General features: G+C 37.6%; 1 protein-coding gene across 4 annotated transcripts; it reads left to right on the top strand.

The window, feature by feature from the left end:
* The first annotated feature begins 613 nt into the window (after nt 1-613).
* Nucleotides 614-18,975, top strand: LOC120766852 (box A-binding factor). 4 transcript variants are annotated; one of them, XM_040092577.1, is made up of 6 exons: nt 614-767; nt 14,923-15,404; nt 16,841-17,591; nt 17,738-18,218; nt 18,289-18,709; nt 18,782-18,975. In XM_040092577.1, exons 2-6 carry the CDS (start codon nt 14,923-14,925, stop codon nt 18,876-18,878), a joined length of 2,232 nt encoding a protein of 743 aa, XP_039948511.1. In that variant the 5' UTR covers nt 614-767; the 3' UTR covers nt 18,879-18,975. The 4 variants fall into 4 exon arrangements, with proteins under 4 accessions (XP_039948511.1, XP_039948510.1, XP_039948513.1 ...); XM_040092576.1 differs by lacking the exon at nt 614-767 and adding an exon at nt 956-1,321; XM_040092579.1 differs by lacking the exon at nt 614-767 and adding an exon at nt 956-1,321 and having other exon boundaries at nt 18,310-18,709.
* The last annotated feature ends 234 nt before the right edge of the window (nt 18,976-19,209 follow it).

The following is a 19,209-nucleotide window of genomic DNA, read 5'->3' on the forward strand; positions in this document are numbered from 1 at the left end:
AAAATAAGTTAAATTATTTCAAAATGATTTTGTACTTTTTTAAACTATTATCGCATACATGCAAACATACACATGTACATATGTATGTATGTGAATGTTGAAAAACACATAGCCGCTGATTGTCGTTCTATTTTATTACAGGTAAACATGCTTTCAGCTACACATGCGACATGCATGTGGCTATGAGGCATTTGGACTCGAACAGGTCGAAAAGTTTCTGGTACCGAGGGAATAATGAGGTTTACAAAAACAATGCATGCGCTTGTGAAAAAACGAATACATACTGTACATACTGACGTGTGAATAAACAAAAACAATTGACGTATGAGTAAAAACCAACAAACTGAACGCGCATGCGCAATGCACAGAACACGCATACAACCGCGCATTTGCGCTTACGCTTGCACACCCGCGCACACAGACGCATCACACGCACGCTTATCGCTGATGCGACAACAAAGTTTACCAACAACCAACGACGATATCAGCGACAGAGGCGGCGGCGACGGCGGCGACGTCTATCAAGCGATAAGATAAGGAACTCACACATACACGCCAACTCACCTGGAGTGGTCGTCGTCGCAAATAAATCATAATTCACACATGCACAACGCTCCAGCACAAATACACTTGCAGCCGTCACACACAAACAAACAAACAAACGCAAATAATTTGTGTGGTTCAAGCGAGAAATATGCGGCTTCCCGCTACTCGACCGCAATATGTGTAGCAGTGTGCCTTTGCAACGTGTCCGGCGGTTCTAAGAGGTAAATATATTCAGACAAATATCGAAATTGCGCCAGTATTTGTATGAATATGCGTGTATTTACGTATATGTGTGTGTATGAATATGTATGAATCTGTTTATGTATTGGTAAGGCTGTGTCATAGAGGAGGTTTAGTAGGTTTGGGTACCGCTCGAGAAAATTAATTGGAACGAAAAGGTGTTAAACGCGCACTGCGTCGGGTTGTCATTAACATAGATGTGTCCGCCCGAGGAAGTGTGTTCCAACAACCAAACTACACTTTACCGTAATTTACGCGTAACAAGTTGCCGGGTTCGCTTTGTAGCGCATCTAATGCCAGCTCAATAGTTGACATAATAATAATAAGTGGTGGAAAAAAGTCGGTGCCAGTGCGAAATTGTGCTAAATAATATCAACAGAGACAGTGTCAAAGTTTTAACGGCCGCAGTTGGAAATCAAAAAACGCTTTTTCCAAATTTTCATTTGTAAAAGTCGTTTTTATCTAACCAATTGTTAGATAGTTTGGTGTGTTATGAAAACAAGTGAAAAGCTTAGCTATCGAAATGCAACTCAAGGTATGTATGAGAGGCATGGAGGCATATCAGCACAGAATATTTTACACTTATTTATATACCGACACCTTTATCGCCACTATCTTTGGTGGAACGCCACCTTTTTTATCTGGCCAAAATGTGAATTAGGCGGGAAAAATTATCTAAATGTGGACCTGATAGCAGTGCACGAAAATCAAATTAAAAGAGTTCTCAAACAAAAATATGCCGTTTTTGTTTATTAGATAAAATAGTTTTGAATGAAACATTTTATTGCATGTAAGAAGGATAAGTAAAAGTCTGAAAAATGATTTGCGTATTTTCAATATTTCTTAGCTTCTTTTGCATACCTTTTCTATGCTGGCTATGTAATATTGCAGATAATCAATAAATTGTGTGTAGGAAAGGTGTTTTTGTAAAAAGAATACAAAAGCAATTGTTCGTATTTGCGTAAACCTCCGACGGGGCTTTGGCGGTTAGCAACAACAGCAACAAATTTATGTTAATTTTGACTAAAAATTCTATATATATATGGCTATAGTGTTAGTTTTTCATACCATATAAAGTTTTGATTTTTCAGTTTGTATGGCAGCTATATGCTATAGTTATTCGATCCAAATAAAATGTTAGAAAGATTTTAGTATTGCTTTTAAAAATAAGCTGTGCCAAATTTCGTGAAGATATCTCGTCAAATAAAAAAGAAAACTTAATTTTGATTATTCAGTTTGTATGGCAGCTATATGCTATAGTGATCCGAGCAACTATTTGTGCCAATATTATAAAGTTATCTTGTAAAAAAAATCTGTACGAAATTTCGTGGAGATATCTCATCAAACAAACGAGTTTTCCATACAAGAATTTGATTTTCATTATGCAGTTTGTATGGCAGCTATATGTTGTAGTTGTTGGACTCAAATAATATGCTGAGGAATTGTAGTGTTACCTTTGAAAATAAGCTCTGCAAAATTTCGTGAAGATATCTCGTCAAATAAAAGAGTTTTCCTCACAACAACTTGATTTTGTTTATTCAGTTTACATGACAGTTATATGCTATAGTAGTCCGATCTAATAAATTTCTTCAGATATTTTAGCCTGCCTTTAGAAAATAATTTTTGCCAAATTATATGAAAATATCTTGTTAAATAAACAAGTTTTCCATACAGAGACTTGAGTTTGATCGATCAGTTTGTATGGCAGCCATATGCCATGGGGGACCAATTTCAGCGACTTTGAGAAATGAGCAGCTTTTTTAAGAGAAAAGTACGTGTGTAAAATTTCAGATCGATATCTATAAAACTGAGGCACAGCTGCACGTATTATATATATAGACAGACAGACTAGAAGAACTGAGCCTTGTTTTAAGGTTTCTGACATTTATTTATCGAACTCATTAATGAAAACACTGTGCTTTTGAAACCTGTTGACTAACGTCCTTAAGGTTTTGAATATGCAGAGTAAAATCCTGCAATCTTCATTTAGCTGGCTCTTAGAAGTGAGCGTTTCGTGCTTTGGCGACAGCGAATATTCGATAATAGTTTGGGTATTCACCTTCTTGGTGGCATTTATCTCTTGAAGAACCACGTTTCTTTCATAGATGACTGAAGTATAATAAACCATATGAAAATGCACACAAGTTTGCTCAAATATTTCAAAATTTCATCAATGTCTCGCAGAGTTTCTGTGGAAAGTTTTTTGATTTCTTCCAAAGGGCTTATCACACCCGCTCGATTTGAGCATACCTCCTTGTATTAGAAGGACAGTGAAGTGCATTGAATATTTTGGATTTCAGAATTTCCGAACTTTGTGTGCAAATATGAAACATTTTTGAACGACACCAAAGTAATGATTGCTCGAGGATATCATTCAGCTGAGCTGACTTCAAACAAATTCAGTTTGTGGGCACCACAAGGCGAAAGAACTGTAGTTTTACGTTCGATGTGATTTTGCGCTCTATCATATTTACTGTTCATATTACTATCAACAATTTATTTATTTAGTTAAGTCTATGAACATTCATTGAATTTAGCCCTGACCACGGCTATCTTCCATTATTTGGGAAATTTGCAGCGGCAATAGCTCAGCGGTGTTTTCGTGACAATCTGCAGAAGAGAGAAAACGCTTTTTTAACGGTAATCACAACGTTTAAAGCCATGTTCAAATTAATCATCTATCGAAAGCCTTCTGGTTTTGAACTACGCACTTATTTTTTGGAAAATACGGGTCCTCTGACAACTCCGTGAACGGCGGTAATCATATTGTCTGCAATTTAAAATAAATTACTTTCAACGAAAACTAAAAAGTCATCGTCTGAACAAGGACTAGCCGCGCAAGTAAACTATCGATTAGGTCACCGGTTAGTTATCCAATTGCGGTACCAAAGATTTGGGTTAAAGCTTTGTTTAGATTTTTACTGAGTTTTTTAAGGCTCATTTGACAATTTGAACTGAAACCGTCCATCCTTTTAAAAGAAATGACTTTCAAAGCAAGGTAAAAAGTAATTGTCGGGATAAGGACTACCCGCTGCAAGCCACCTATCGGTTAAATTATCGGTTAAGTCTCCAAAAGCGCGACCAGAAATTTCTGTTCCAGTTTTTTTTTTTTGAGATTTTTCCTTTCTTACCAAATTATTGATGCTTTGCATGGCATATACATATGTCGCAGTTTCCGAGCTAATTCTTACAAAGTATTGGAGTTTCGATGGCCGTGATTTGCTGGGACAGTATTCAAATTCAACTGCCGACACCTATGAGTTTACATGAAGATTTTAATATTATTTTTCGCTAGAATATTTTTTTATAATTATATAACCGAAAGTGAGGAGAAGGAGTATCGTTACCACTAACTGGTTTAAAATTGGTTTTATATTAGGTACAATTGTAAAAAAAACATTGATTACGGGAGGGAGTTTCATTTCTTTTGATGGCGTTGTTTTTGTTGTTTTGTTTCGACTAAAAATTCAGCTTCGTTCTAAGAAAATGCAGAGGCAATTACTTTCATAATTAAACTAATCAAATGAGTCGGTAATTAAAAGTAATTTCATTATAGAAAATTCTCATGTCATAAGGTTGTAAATTGCCAGTGAAATAGTGAGTAGAATTCAATTGTCTTGCCTGTGGCAATACCATAAATGTTCAAATTGTTTGTGTATTTTTCAAAATTGGTGAACGAACTGAGAACATACTGCACTCACAGCAATTGAATGCAATTTTTATGACCCGAAATGGTTTTAACCCTAGGCTTTAGAATATATATTTCATTTCGAGCACATCTAAACTCCGTACGCAGATATATATGGATGTAGGTGCAGCAAGCATACTATATATTCAAGTAATATAATATAACCGAGTTGAGTGCCTACTTAAAGCAGCACAGCCGCGCTAATGTCGCGGGCGCCACTGTCAGTGGCTTATCAAAATTATATCCTTAATAACTTCATAGCAGACGGGTATAAACAACACACACACGCGCACATATAAACACACATATTATCATATCCTTTGGTCTGCCTGCGTATCCTTTCGCTACATATGTATATAACTAGGTGTATGGTAGGCTGTCTTCGCGCGTGTCTAATGTATTTATCTATACAACATATCAGTAGATGAGCGTTCAAGTCCTGGCCAACTGTTAAATTTACTCGATTACGATTGGCCGTGTGTGCGGCTGATGCACTTCCTGCCAACAAATGTCACACACACGTCGCTAGCCGAACGCGTTCATTCATTGAATAACTCACTCAAACACACATACACACATATAGTATATACGAAAATGCAGGATACACTTTTGATCCTTAATGCACACATCTCATCAGCCGTGTTGCGTGTTAGCTTGTCCTATCAACCTGTGATACGATCGATTGTCATGCTTTTCCACGTTTCACCGCGCTGAGGTGATAGCGTTGACATAATATTCCCATTACGCAATTTCTATTGCCTGTGTGTCCTTATACGAAGTACAGTGCCCTTGGCTCCTTTTCAATGGTTTGCTTGACCGCTTTGCGCCGCTCGATTTATGAATGAATTGCGTCGGCGCTCAATGCCAGCAACTATTTACCTGCAATTGAGCGGTAAAATAATGAAATAAAATTTGTTGGACAATTTTGTATTGTTATTATTGGATATTTTATTAGTTTGAATTTTGGTACATTCCACGTTCCAGCCACACTGAGTGGCTGTTTTTTCAGGTTTGTGCACACACACACACACACATATTTTGTGCTGGTGCATTTCTAGAGCACATAAGGAAAGGAATTTTGACGCCAGCGGCACAAATTTAATTGCTCATAAAGATAATGGATCTTTCCAGTTTTAATGGGCAGCGGCTATAATGCTGTGAAACTGTGCAACCGAAGGGAAAAGTGTCACACGAAGTGAATGTTTTTTTCTTCTTACTTCTTTTTTGTGTCATTTGTTATCCGATTCAGTGAGTTTCATGTGTTGGCGCCTGCCCATTGATGACTAATGCGGAGCAATACAGGAAATTGCTATTTTTTTAGTTTAATAGAGGCGAGATATTCATGCAGCAAATATATATGTATGTACTTATGGCATGTGTTATAAATAAAAATTGTAGTTCATCTTACCTGATATATCGTCACCAAAAATGCAAAATAACGTACATAATATCACTTTTCCTAAGTTCACTGGCGAAGAAAAAACGTTGTAATAGAAACCACTCATTAAAAAAAAAAATTGAGTTTTGGTTATAAACTGGTTATACATTGGTTATATATTCGTTATATCTGACAGCGGAAGCTGAAAATTTTATGCTACATGATGATATTTGAGGTGATGATATATAATTAAATTTGATTTTGAAGCTGCTTAGCGTTGAAGTAACTGCTGAAAGTCGGCTATAAATAGTTATTTCTTAAGAGACACACTTTGTGTATACTAAAACTTGTTTCATATATCAGTAGATTTTATCATTAAAAATAACATTGCAAGTTTCAAATCGATAACTCAAATAGCTTTTTGAGTTACATACTTCTAAATTATAGCCTCTTTTCCAATCAGCTCCACCAATTTATTTCTAAATCATTTTATTGGAAACGAATTTTTCGAATTTTCTACAGTGATTACTCGGAGCTCAAATTATTCGAGCCCGATCCATGCTTTTGGATTTTTTGCATATTGTTCTCCATAAAATAGGTTAAGTTAGGTTAGATAAATAGGTTGATTATACTACTTGGACTGCCATAGACGCTAGTCTGTTGTTATGACTAGAGCTCCTTCGTATGGATCAAACGGACCGTCGTACATACAGGGTTTGTCCGGAAAGTAATACAACTGATTCGCTAGGAGGCATTACTAGCTAACGAACGAGCGGCTGGCCAGTTGTCTCCGAGCACCTGGAGAGTCAGGACAAATATTTTCGCGCGATGTGTTTCTGAGACTGGCGCAAGCCGAAAAATGACATTGTGACGTAGCACTTAAACATGCGAAAATGGTCCCAAAAGTGCTCGCTGACGACCAGAAGTTGAGGCGAGTGGAAGTATGCCAAGAAAATTTGACCATGTGTGAAAGTAACCCCTAGTTTTAGAGTGGCGTAATAACAGGTGAAGAGTCATGGATCTTTGAGTATGATCCCGAGACAAAGAGGCCTTCCGTGACGCCTTCAATGCTTGGAAATCGCGCCGCCAGCGCTGCATCGACGCAGAAGGACATTATTTTGAAAGTTTTTAAAAAATTGTAACGATTTGTTCAATAATTTTTTTAAATCAACTTCAATTTTTTTAAAAATGCTTCAACTTGAGTGTAGTGAAAGCTGAAAAGTGGAGAAGAAAATGTTTAGATGTTTCCACCTCTTCCTCTTTGACAAGTTCCCATCTTTAGCTTTACCGCATTAGCGTCTGTGGGACTGTGCCTAGTTAGGATGTCTATCATTGTGGCGATGTGCGCCTTGTTTAAGAACTCGCAGTTCAAAGAACCTTTTATTCATACGGGTATGAGAGTCTGGCGTTCCCATCCTGATGGAATTTAAGTGTGGGTACCTTTTCTTGCATGCACATCTATTTCATAGCAACTCTGTCATTGGAGTAGATGCACACCTCCCTAAAAGAAGCCGCATTTTGGAGAGCTACATCTGCTGCTACTTTTATTTCTGCTGGAAAGACACTACAGTGGTCTGACATTATGAAAGAAAAGTTGATTGAGAGCTTTCGACTGAAGATCCATCCGTGAAAAAGCTCACTGTACTTGTTCTTCTACTTCGACTCCGCTCCACCCACATAATGTTCATATACTGAGCTACCAGATCAGAAATTGACCTTTGACAGCCTAGAGACGATCAACATTTTGTGTAAAATAAGAAAAAAAATATGAAAAACGCTGCCTATATATGACTATAGGTCATTTTGGGAACAATATCTTGTAGAGATGATTTTTTTTTTAGGTTTCAAGCCCGGAGAATGCGCCTCATATTACCTTGAAAATCACTCATGAAGATCAAATTATTATTTTTCGTTAATTCTATAACCGAAAGTTAAGAGAACGAGTATCCTTCCTCTAACTGTTATAAAACTGGTTTTATATTAGGTACATTAAAAAAAAAAAACGTTGATTACGAGGGAGAGTCTTATTTCTTTTGATGGAGTTATTTTTGTTTAGACTACAAATTCAGCTTCGTTCGAAAAATCATTTAATTATAAAAAACAATAACTAAATTTCATGAAAACACAATGAGGATCAATTATGGTAGTAGGATATTAAATAAATAAAAAAAACAAATTAATTAAAATAAAATTAAATGAAATTAAATTAAATTAGTTAAGTTAAATTAAATTAAATTAAATTAAATTAAATTAAATGAAATTAAATTAAATTAAATTAAATAAAATAAATAAAATAAAATAAAAATAAAATCTAAATTAAATTAAATTAAATTAAAAAAGTTAAATTAAATTAAATTAAATTAAATTAAATTAAATTAGAATTAAAATTAAATTAAATTAAATTAAAAATTAAATTAAATTAAATTAAATTAAATTAAATTAAATTAAATTAAAATAAAAAATAAAATTAAATAATACATTAATTCAACATTGAAAACTTGTCTACTCTACACTTGTAAGCATAACTATATTTAACGTGTGTGTATTTGATTTCATCAACAGCGTTTAGACGCAACGCCCAAAGTTTTATTGCTCCCTAAATACTTTGAGCAACTTTTATGAAGCAATAATTCATTGGAGTAATACTCGTAAAAAAGTTTCTACGCATATAAGTATGTGTTAACGAATAAACATACATATTTATCTATGTAGGTATATACATAAAATTAAAAGTTTATTTCACACGTTCAAATGTCTAACCAACCAACCAGCCAGCCACTATCAGCCCCCAATCAAAATTGTTAACAACAACGGTTACTGTTGTTATTATGCAGATAAGTTGGCGTTCGCGATGGCTCGTTGTGCGGCAATCACTAAGTCAGGTTGTTGTTTTGTTGTTGCTACTAATGCTGGTTGATGTGATGGCTACGACGGCCACTGCTGATGATCATGATGATGTTGTTAATTATTTAACTGTTGTGTGAGGAGTGAAGTGTCGTTTCGGACTGAATGATAACCATTTGACCAACTTGAGTGCGCGCCAAACGCTTATTTGTACAACTCTCAATATATGAATGTGCCTGTATAATAATATGCTATGCATACATACACATACACATACACATACTCATGCATATTCATATTTGTACTAACGCGTATCGTGCGATAATATGATTTGATAAAAAGGCAGCTTACACATATTAATACATATGTTCATACATGTATGCGTTGATATGCTTCGAGCGTTTTGTGTGATAGCTGATTTGTGCGTTTTTTCTTTAATATCTTATCAATATTTAAATAATGAAATCGATATATGCCAAGCTGTGAAATAAACGCTTGCTACTTAAGTTTATTTCCAGTCATAGATATCGCCTATATTTATGCATGTCAATATAAATAAATATAAACATATTCGTGTTTGAGTAACTGTTTTCTAACAACAGGTGTAAGCGTTATTACAGCACGCGACTAAAATTTTGTAAAAACCAGCAGAATACCCCTTACAGGTGCTATTATTATACCATAAAAAGGTATAAAAACGTCTTTATTTGAATCTTGATGTATTAGTTTGTATGACAGCTACATATACATATATAAAAGTGGTGCATTGTGAGCAATATGTTCGGAGGTTAGAGCCATTGCCGCGAGAATATAAGTTACTGGACTACGAATCCCCGGAACCTATAGGTAGTATACAGGGTTTGTCCGGAAAGTAATAGGATTGATTTTCTTCCGCCGCGACTGTACTTAAGAGCATGCGCGCACCGACTGGATTCGGTAGAGGGCGTTCCTAGCTAACGAACAAGCGAATAATCAGTTCAAGCACCTGTAGAGTCAGGACAAACATTTTCGCGCGACGTGTTTCTTGGAGTGGTGCAAGCTGAAAATGCAGCGTTCGTTTGAGCAGAGGTACGCGAGTAAATTCTGTGTGAAACTCGGTAAATCTGCGATAGAAACGTTTGATATGATCAAGCAGGCTTACCCAAATGTTGCTTTAGCAAGAAGTGGTGTGTTTCGGTGGCACCAGACCTATTTGGAAAACCGGAATAGGTCGCTGATGAAGACCGTGCTGGGAGACCTGCGACTTCGACAAACACCGACAATGTGATTAGTATGCGCAAAGTTTTGAACTCAGACCGTCGACTAAGTATTCGTCTAATTGCCCAGATATTAAATTTATCAAAATCTATGGTTCAGTCCTCAATAGGCTCAAAGAAACTGTCAATCGGGTCCGAAAAGACATCGCCACGGCTCACACCGCCTTTCCTGTGAACAGCTACCTAACCAAGGCCGGCATCCAAACGCATCCGCAGCTGCCCTACAACCCGGATGTGACCCCTGGACTTTTTTTGTTTCCTTGCCTGAAAAGCCGATGAAAGGCAAGCATTTTGAGACGACGGAGGGAATCCTTGCAGCATGCACCTCGGCTCTCAAGGCTATTCCGGAGAGTGCCTTCTGTGACGCTTTCAATACTTGGAAAACGCGCTGCCAACGCTGCATCGACGCAGAAGGAACCTATTTCGAAAGTTTTTGAAGAATTGTAAAGATTGGTTCTATCAATTTTTTTAAATCGACTGAGTCCTATTACTTTCCGGACTAACCCTGTAAATACTTATTTTTAATAAAACAAAAACAGTTTGAGATATCGAAGAAAATCTTTATTCCTGTAAAAGTACATGCGTGTTGGCATAGACCATAGACTTGATGTAGCCTCACAGGAACTAGTCTAACGTCGTCAAATCGCACCGCCGAGGCGGTCAATTGACTGGGCCATTTCATGAGTTAATACGTTCACCAAACTTGGGTTTCAAAAAATCCATTGTGACATTCACTGTGTTGCTTGTGGAGCCGTCCTGTTGGAACCACATATTGTCCAAGTCCATATCATCCAATTCGTGTCAAAAATATTTGGTTATCATTGAGCGGTAGCGATTCCCATTCACTGTAACATGCCGGTCTTGAAAACCACGGAAGAAGTACTGCTTAATGATGCCGCCGGTCCATAAACCGCACCAAATCGTAATTATTTCGGGAGGCAATCGTGACTCATGGAGTACGTATGGTTTATTGCCTGACCAATAACGTATATTTTGCTTATTGATGAAGCCATTCAGCCAGAAATGAGTGTCATCGCTGAAAATAATTTTTCGATTAAAATCCGGATCATTTTCAAGTTGTTGCTCAGCCCAATTCACGAACTTACCACAATTCTGGTGGTCAAGTGCCTTCAGCTCTTGCATCAATATGATCTTGTTAATGCAGGCCAAGATCTTTTTGCAAAATTCGCCACAACGACGTCACAGAAAAGCCCAACTCTTATGAACGACGTGTGAGAGACTGATTTGGGTCTTCCTCAATTGATGCGCCAGCGCCAGCAATATTCTCGACACTACGGGCACTTCTTTGTTTCACTGGCACGGCAATATTTTGTACTTGGCCTGTGGATTCAAATTTTTCCACTAGACGCTCAATTGTTGATCTGACAGGATGATTCTGACGACCATAAATTGGGCGTAGCGCTCTTAGAGTTGAGGCCACTGACTCCGAATTTCAAGCAAATTTAAAAAATTTCGGCACATTGTTGGATCTTATATCTTTCTATGTATGATGAAATGGAAAACCTTACTGAAGAAAAATGTCAAAAGAGCGGGAAAAAATATGGTGTCCTTTGCTATTCCTATTTGTCAACTTTTGTAGCGTTGAAAAAACCCTGTAGCTGCCATACATACTGAAAAATCGGAATCAAATTTTTATAAGAAACGGTTTATAGCTTCAAGCGAAGTTAACATTTTTTCTTGTTTTTGATTTGAAGAATTATCCGCGCTGGTCTATCATAGAAAAGAGGAAATGTGTTCTTAGCAAGCAACTAAATATCAGTTAAAATTGTGTAGTCTGATGATAAAAGGGATTATCAAGTAACTTCTTGTCTACAATCAGCATATCAGTAGTTGAAATTGTGGATGATAGCAACGGCCTTGACTAGATTGCGATAATGGGGATAACGATGTGGGGTGTGAGTCCTGACATTAAAGCGCTTTGACCCCGCGTATAACAGTTAATATATCTTTGTTCTAAGTGTTAGAAATATGTGTGGTAAATAAAATTTAAATAAAATATGTAGAAATATTTTTTTGATGGTTTTACTTTTGTTTTACTTTTAGGTTATTTTGAAAAATTTTTTCTGTTTATAATTTCATGACAAATTAGGGTGTTGTCGCTGTTTGGTAAATACGTTCAATCATTTTCGAACTTTGGTGCACGTTTAATTGCCAAATAGGTACATTTACTGTTAAATACATATTTACATACGTGTGTATGTATACTTACGTATGCGCTTACGTACCAAATTAAATCACAAGTAAATAAATATTTATTTGCTAAAAATATTCAATGACGCGTTGAAGTATTTTTTATGACATTGTACATTGAGGGGAATTCCAGGATTGTGAAGTACTATATACATACATATGTAGTGTATGTGGAGTGTGACTCATTCAAATTAAAGTTAGTTAAAGTTAGGCAAGTACGATTATTGGCAGTTTTTTTAATAACAAATTTTCTAGCTTTTTTACTTTTAGCAAATTTCAAAAAAACCATAATTTTTCGAAAAATCAATACTTTTCAAATTTTTAATTATGAAATAGATTTTCATATCCTATAATGTTCCATTCTTCCAGTCGACTTTTTCACTTCACTTTCCTTCGTCAATTTCACAGTCTGCCTTTTCGTGCTCAATATTTTTTGTTTCCGCTGAAAGTTGCTTACACTTCGTCATCTTTCGTTTCATAACTGTGAATTTGTCAACTTTAATTTCCGATCGACCGATCGACATCCGTTAACTTGTACAAACAACATATAGACGGTCTTTTGTACATAAATGAAAATGTTCCGCTTGTCGGTAGGTGCGAATGTTGTTAACAGTGCTCAAGTCAAATATAATATTACCAATAGCTCAGACATGTTTCCGCTATGCATGTTATAAGCTTGTTGTTGTTGCCTTTTGTTGTGTCAACGACTCATCAACTCATTCAGTGTCAGTTCTAGTACTTCGCAAAAAACAAGAATTGAGCGCGCTTCGAACAAATTACTTCATGAGCATGCCTTGAGGTAAGTGACTTTGTTGTTGGTGTATATGTATGGAAGTGTGTGTGTTTGGAATTCGGGCTTGAAATTCTTAACAACGATTTCCTTTCCTTTGCTTGCTCTAGAAATGAAAAGTGAAATATGTTGTTGTACTTTTTTGAAAGAGGCCCGTGTGGCATTAATAACGACATGATTTTTATTGCAGGTGACAAATTGCATTTATTTGTCGCCAACGCGCAGAGGTGTTTGTAGTTCACCGCTGGTTTTGAAAAAAGTACTTGAGAATATGTATGTATATGTGTGTATAAGGGTGGGTCAAAAAAAATGCATAGTTTTTTTCGTTTGGTATTTTCAAAACTAGATTCTTAGACTCTTAACAGAGCATTCAATTGTCTATACAATTTATGAGACGAGATATATTTTCAAGTAGTTGGAAGCGAAATGAATTCGCCTATCTGATATTATGAAACAGAAAAAAAAGAAAACTGCAAGGTAGCAACCCTATTTTAAAGTTGTCTAAGAACATATTTTTCAGAGTACCAAGCCAAAAAATAAGAAATGTTTTTTTTTTAAGAATTTTTTTTTGGTCCACCCTAGCGTTCATGCTGTGTTTCAAATACAATCTGATCGTCCACTATACATATATCATAAAAAGAAAACGTTATTTTAAAAATTTGATATTTTAATAAAATAGCGCGTAAATGAAAACTATTGATATTCTGAGTGCCCTTGGATCCTTAGACAAACTCGTCAATGCAAATGTCAAGTTTTTCAAAATGTTTTCTTATTTCTACACCTAATACATTTAAAATTGATATACTAGAATTTTCAATCGATATCTCAAATAGTTCTTGAGTTGCAGCCTTCTAAATTTAGTGGTTCAATTCAATGAACTATATCAGTTAATCTTTAAAGAGCACTACTAGTGTGGAATTTCGAAAAAATCATTTTTTTTATTTCTACATTTATCGCTTGTCTGAGCCTTCAAAAATAATATACTACAATTTTAAATAAATATTTCATATATTTTTTCAATTACAGCTATTTAAAGTGTAGTCAGGTTTTACTCGAAACAGCATTTTTTGAAGTCTGAAAACTTTTTTGAAGAACCCGAACTCCAATTTTGTATTAATTTTACTGTTTCGGTTTTTTTACTTCGAATAGTTTTCCAGTTTCCAGTGTAAGTTTCATCCAGGGAGAAGAGCGGAAACAATAGAGCAGTGGAGGACACGAACTCGAAATTTTTTTTTCCTAAAATTTTACTGTTTCGGCTCTTTAACTAGGAATACTGCTCGATACAATGTAAGTTTCTTCCACGGAGAAGAACGGAATGACTGAATCAGTAAGGACTCGAACAAGAAAAATATTTTCTTTTCAAAAATTTTACTATTTTTGTTCTTTTACTTCCAACCCTGCTCGATTCAGTGTAAACTCCTCAAATATAATGCTTCTGAAGAATCAAAAATAATTTTAAACTCCTTTTTCCCAGCTTTTTTTTAGTAACCCTTTAAGGAAAACACTGCACTGTTGTCGCAGCTACTCGTACTATATACCGATGAACTGTACTGACATACGTACGTTTATGGGTATGTTTCAAAGCAAGTTATGCGTCAACAATGGGATTCTCTGCGTTTGAGGTGCCCCGAATCGGAAATCGTGTCGCTTAGCACTCGCCAATTTGTTTTTTTCTTCCACTTTTGCTTGTTTGCTGATTTGTTTGAGTTACAAGCTGACTGTTTTATGACCGGAACTTGGGTCACGCTTTCGAATAAGCGAAAACAAACTTTGCCGACGTCGTTGACAGTAACAAACCACCAATGCTATATAAACAATGCCAATGACACAACAGAGATGACGAATGAACGAAGACTGTGACAATGACGACAATGTCGCCTCACCCACCTGACAATTTTCAATACAAACAAAATCACACTTGTAGAAGTCGTAGAGCATAGTTTCATTTCGATTTTGAACTTTGTTGCAGATGGAAGCACAGGCACAGCAACAATTGCCGCAACAGCAACAGGTACTTGCCAAACAAGCGCAACAACAAGCACAACAGCAGGCGCAACAACAAGCCCAACAGCAGCAGCATTTATTATCGAACATCAAAACGGAAGTGAATAGCGGTGATTCGCAGTTGCCAACTGTGACAACAACAACATTGCAGGCCCAAAAGAGCGCTGCTGAGGAACAGCAGCAAGTTGCGCAGGACTTGAACCAAACACAATCTGTACAGCAACAGCAAACAGCTGCGCAACAACAACAACATATCTCTAGTCAATCAAAGCCACTGACGCCTAATCAATCTCAAGAGCAAAAACAACAGTTACAGCAGCCACCGACAAGCGTGGCCACATCGGCTGCATCGATTACCGGCGCTCAACCAACATCGAGTGAGGAGTACAGCATACCGTTACCGCGCAACACTCAACAGCGACGAATATTGACCACAGCGGGCACATTGTGAGTAAAATCTATTACATTTATGTTAAGCAAAGATTAAAAGCAACAAGAACAATAGGTGCTTGAAGCGACTGCTAAAAATAAAATCAAAATCAGTAAGGAAGGTCTAATTGCGGGTGTCACCGAACGTTTTATGCTCTCGCAATTTGCAAATTGTAGGTATAAGGTATACATTATGACAAAAAAGCGCTCGGAAATTGTAACTAAATTCCGCAGGTAAACGATATTTAAAAAAAATTTATCTTCCTAAGTTGGTAGGACTGGCCTTAATTAATATGCCAAGTATGAGCGCGATCTGTCAACCTCTTTGTTGACAGCAGCTGATTAAGTCGGTACGCCTCAGTAGTGCTTTGCGATTTTTACAATGGAAAAAATATTGGACAAATAATTTGTCTAAAATTGTGTATTTTTAATCACATTTCGTGTGTAGAAACGTTGCGAATGTTGGAGAAAGCGTACGGTGATTCAGTTTTATCAAAAACACAACCCTACGAGTGGTACAAAGCCTTCAATAACGGTCGGAAGATCTTTGTAAATCGTGAACGACTTTCGACCTCTTCAACTGACGAAAATATTAAAAAATTGCAGGATATGGTGCTTGAAAATTGTCAGGCAACTGTTAGGGAGATGGCAAAAGAGCTCGCCATCTCACGCGAGTGCGTTCGAATGATTTTAATGGGTATTTTGCGTATGAAACCAGTACTTGCTCGTCTCGCTCCGATAAAGCTGAATTTTCTACAAAAAGAGTACGATTGTGACCGAATTGAAAGCCAAAAACGCAATAAATACCATAGATCAACTACGAGACTTGGCTCCGTGTGATTTTTTCTTGTTGCCCACACTGAAATTGCCGCTCCGTGGAACTCCGCGTACCCATTTTGAAGGCGACAAAATAAATATTGATGAATAATTCAATATTTTGCATTTTATTTGCAATTCCGGGTACTTTTTTGTCACAATGTATATCAAGCAGATGTTTGAAAATCTGCATATTAGGCATGTGGGGACTTGAGGAGACTATTGCACTGATTTTATGCATTTTAGGCAAGACGATACACTGTTATTAGAAAGGTATTATTTCTGAGTGTCATTGAGATTTCTTACATAAGTATTGGCAGATGCGGTATAAAAAGGACCTGAAGTTCAAAAACAACTGTATTATACCGACCTTCCTTCGGTGTCAGGGGACTATATATGCAATAGTGGTCCGGTCTGAAAATTTCTTCCGAAATTATATCGTTGCTTTATAGAGACAGGTGGACAAACGGTAAATCGACTCAGCTCGTTTATAGGATATCCGAGTTTCCTTCTATGTCTTACAAACCTCTTAGCTAACTTAATGTACCTGGTTCAGCGTACAATTTTATAAATATATAATTCTCTATTTTATTAAATACAATTTTTCTCTGTCGTTCTTTCCGAAAACGCGACTATAGCGAGGAAAACGACAATCGTGACGCTGATCAGCCCGACTCGCAGTCCGAATTTCATCATCATCAATCCCCCGCCAATTATGTGGTAATGGCACCGCGCAACGAAGAGCATCCACCGCCCGGCACCGCCGTCTACACGTACACAACCACTGAGAATGGTCAACAGATTATTTGCACCGAAACTGGTGCAGCCATCAAACTCGAAGATATCGAAAAGGATCAACAGGCCGGTGCAGACGCACAACAACATCATCAGCAGCAAATACAGCAACAGCAACAACAACTTTGTACGCCACCAGGCAGTGGCTACGGCGATACGATTGTTGTATCCGCCGCAGCATTACACCAACATCAAAATCCACATGGCGTCATCAACGCCTCGACACATGGCGGACATCCGGGTGCGCAACTGCGTTTCGATCCCGACGAGCGCTACAGCAATGTACTGCAGGACAACGGCAACGTACAAACTATTTACTACAATCCCTCGGTGGTCGACTCAAGCGCACATCCCGGTGAGGCAAAGACGTTTACAGATCTTGGTAATACCGAGTACTATTCGAGTCCACCCACATATGCATTGCCACCGCCGAATAATGGTCTATACAGTGTTTCGAGTTCGACACAGTTGATTTGTAAATCGGATCCGAATTTAGGTGCCATGCGACAGCCGGGACAATTTCAGTCGTTAATGGAATCGGGCGTACAGGAGCAGTCGATGTGGGCGCCATCAAGTGTCGAATTCTCCGGATATGTAAGTATCACACCTACGACTGCATATAAGTAGTTTTGTTTGTATTATTTCTCGAAAAAAAGACAATATTGGCATAATTCATTTGGCATCTAAAAACAAAATTCTACACCTTCTTTTGCTTCCACACACTTACGGAAATATTATAGAATACATATCACCATCAGGTAGTTGATGACTACGGCACCGGCAATATGACCACAACGCATTGGCCAGGCACGGGACCGATCACGGCTTACGAGGCATCGCTTGTACCGACTGTCTACGAGTCACCCAAGTGTGAGAACTGTGGCGCCCTCTACATACGGAAAGGCAACGATTTCTATTGCCCTACGGGTTGTAATCAACTGCGACCGACCCATGTGCGTGTACCGACACGTCAAACCAAACCGAAAATACCAGCCAATACCAATAATCGACGTACGGGCGTCACGTGCGCCAACTGCAACACCACGACGACAACGCTTTGGCGACGCAACAACGAAGGCAACCCTGTATGCAACGCTTGCGGCCTATACTTCAAGCTACACAATACGAATCGGCCGCAATCAATGAAGAAGGATGGCATACAGAAACGTAAGCGCAAGCCAAAGAATAACGGTGGCATGCCGTCCATGAAACCACTACCATGTAAGTAAGAGTTTAATGAAAATTATGCCCTTTATGCACCCTGTTTGTACGCTGACTCACTCACTCAAAGTAAATGACTACTCACACACAGCACTGTCGGGCATGACGCAGAATGTGACGCTGATGGCACCTAACGGTACGATTTACCCCTCGCAAGTGTCCGCCTTAAGCTTGCCGATGAACGGCGGTGTTGGTGCAGGTATTATTGGTGGTGGCCAACAACCGTTGCCCGGTGAAATACGCGATATGTCGATAAATGGAAATGGCAGCAGTGCGTCTGCTGGCTCGGTATCCTCCGGTGTGGTTGGTGGCAGCGTCGTTGTGGCGAGTAGCGCGGGGAGCTCCGTAACCGCCACCGGACCACGCAACGTATCGATAGTACAACACGTGACTGGCGACAGTCACTCGCCGTATAGCAATCCACCATCGCAAAGTCAATCGCCGCACTTATCCAATCCATCGCCGCTAAATCGACAACCAATCGCACAAAGGTGGGTGGCAGACAAGTGATAAATACTAATTCGAGTTTGTTTTTAACGATTTTCTTTGCTTTCGTTATTTAGTGTGCAACCCATCGAAGCGACACGTGCAACAAATGGTGAGATACCGACCAGCGTTATAACACGCACTGGCCTACCCGAACGTTCCTCGAATAATTGAGCGGCATGCGGCCCTCTCATGCAAACTTTTTGAATTTGCCAAAAAGAGATAAACCAAAGCTTTTGTTGTACTTGAGTACGTGTATTTTATTATTAAAAAAAAATATTAATATTTTTAATAATATTTTTGTGTCGTTAAAAATTACTTTTACTTTCATGGAAATTTATATTTTTAGTTTAAAATTAGTTTTAGCGCAAACATGTAAATATATTTAAGTGCCAAAATTATACTGAATATAAGTAGAAGAGGATTTGCATAATCCCAGCAATGCTTAAAAATATATTCCATATTATAGATTAAAAAATTAAATGCTATTTGTGTGTAAGTACTT

Source organism: Bactrocera tryoni, chromosome 1 (genome assembly GCF_016617805.1).
Source record: "Bactrocera tryoni isolate S06 chromosome 1, CSIRO_BtryS06_freeze2, whole genome shotgun sequence".
NCBI lineage: Eukaryota > Metazoa > Arthropoda > Insecta > Diptera > Tephritidae > Bactrocera > Bactrocera tryoni.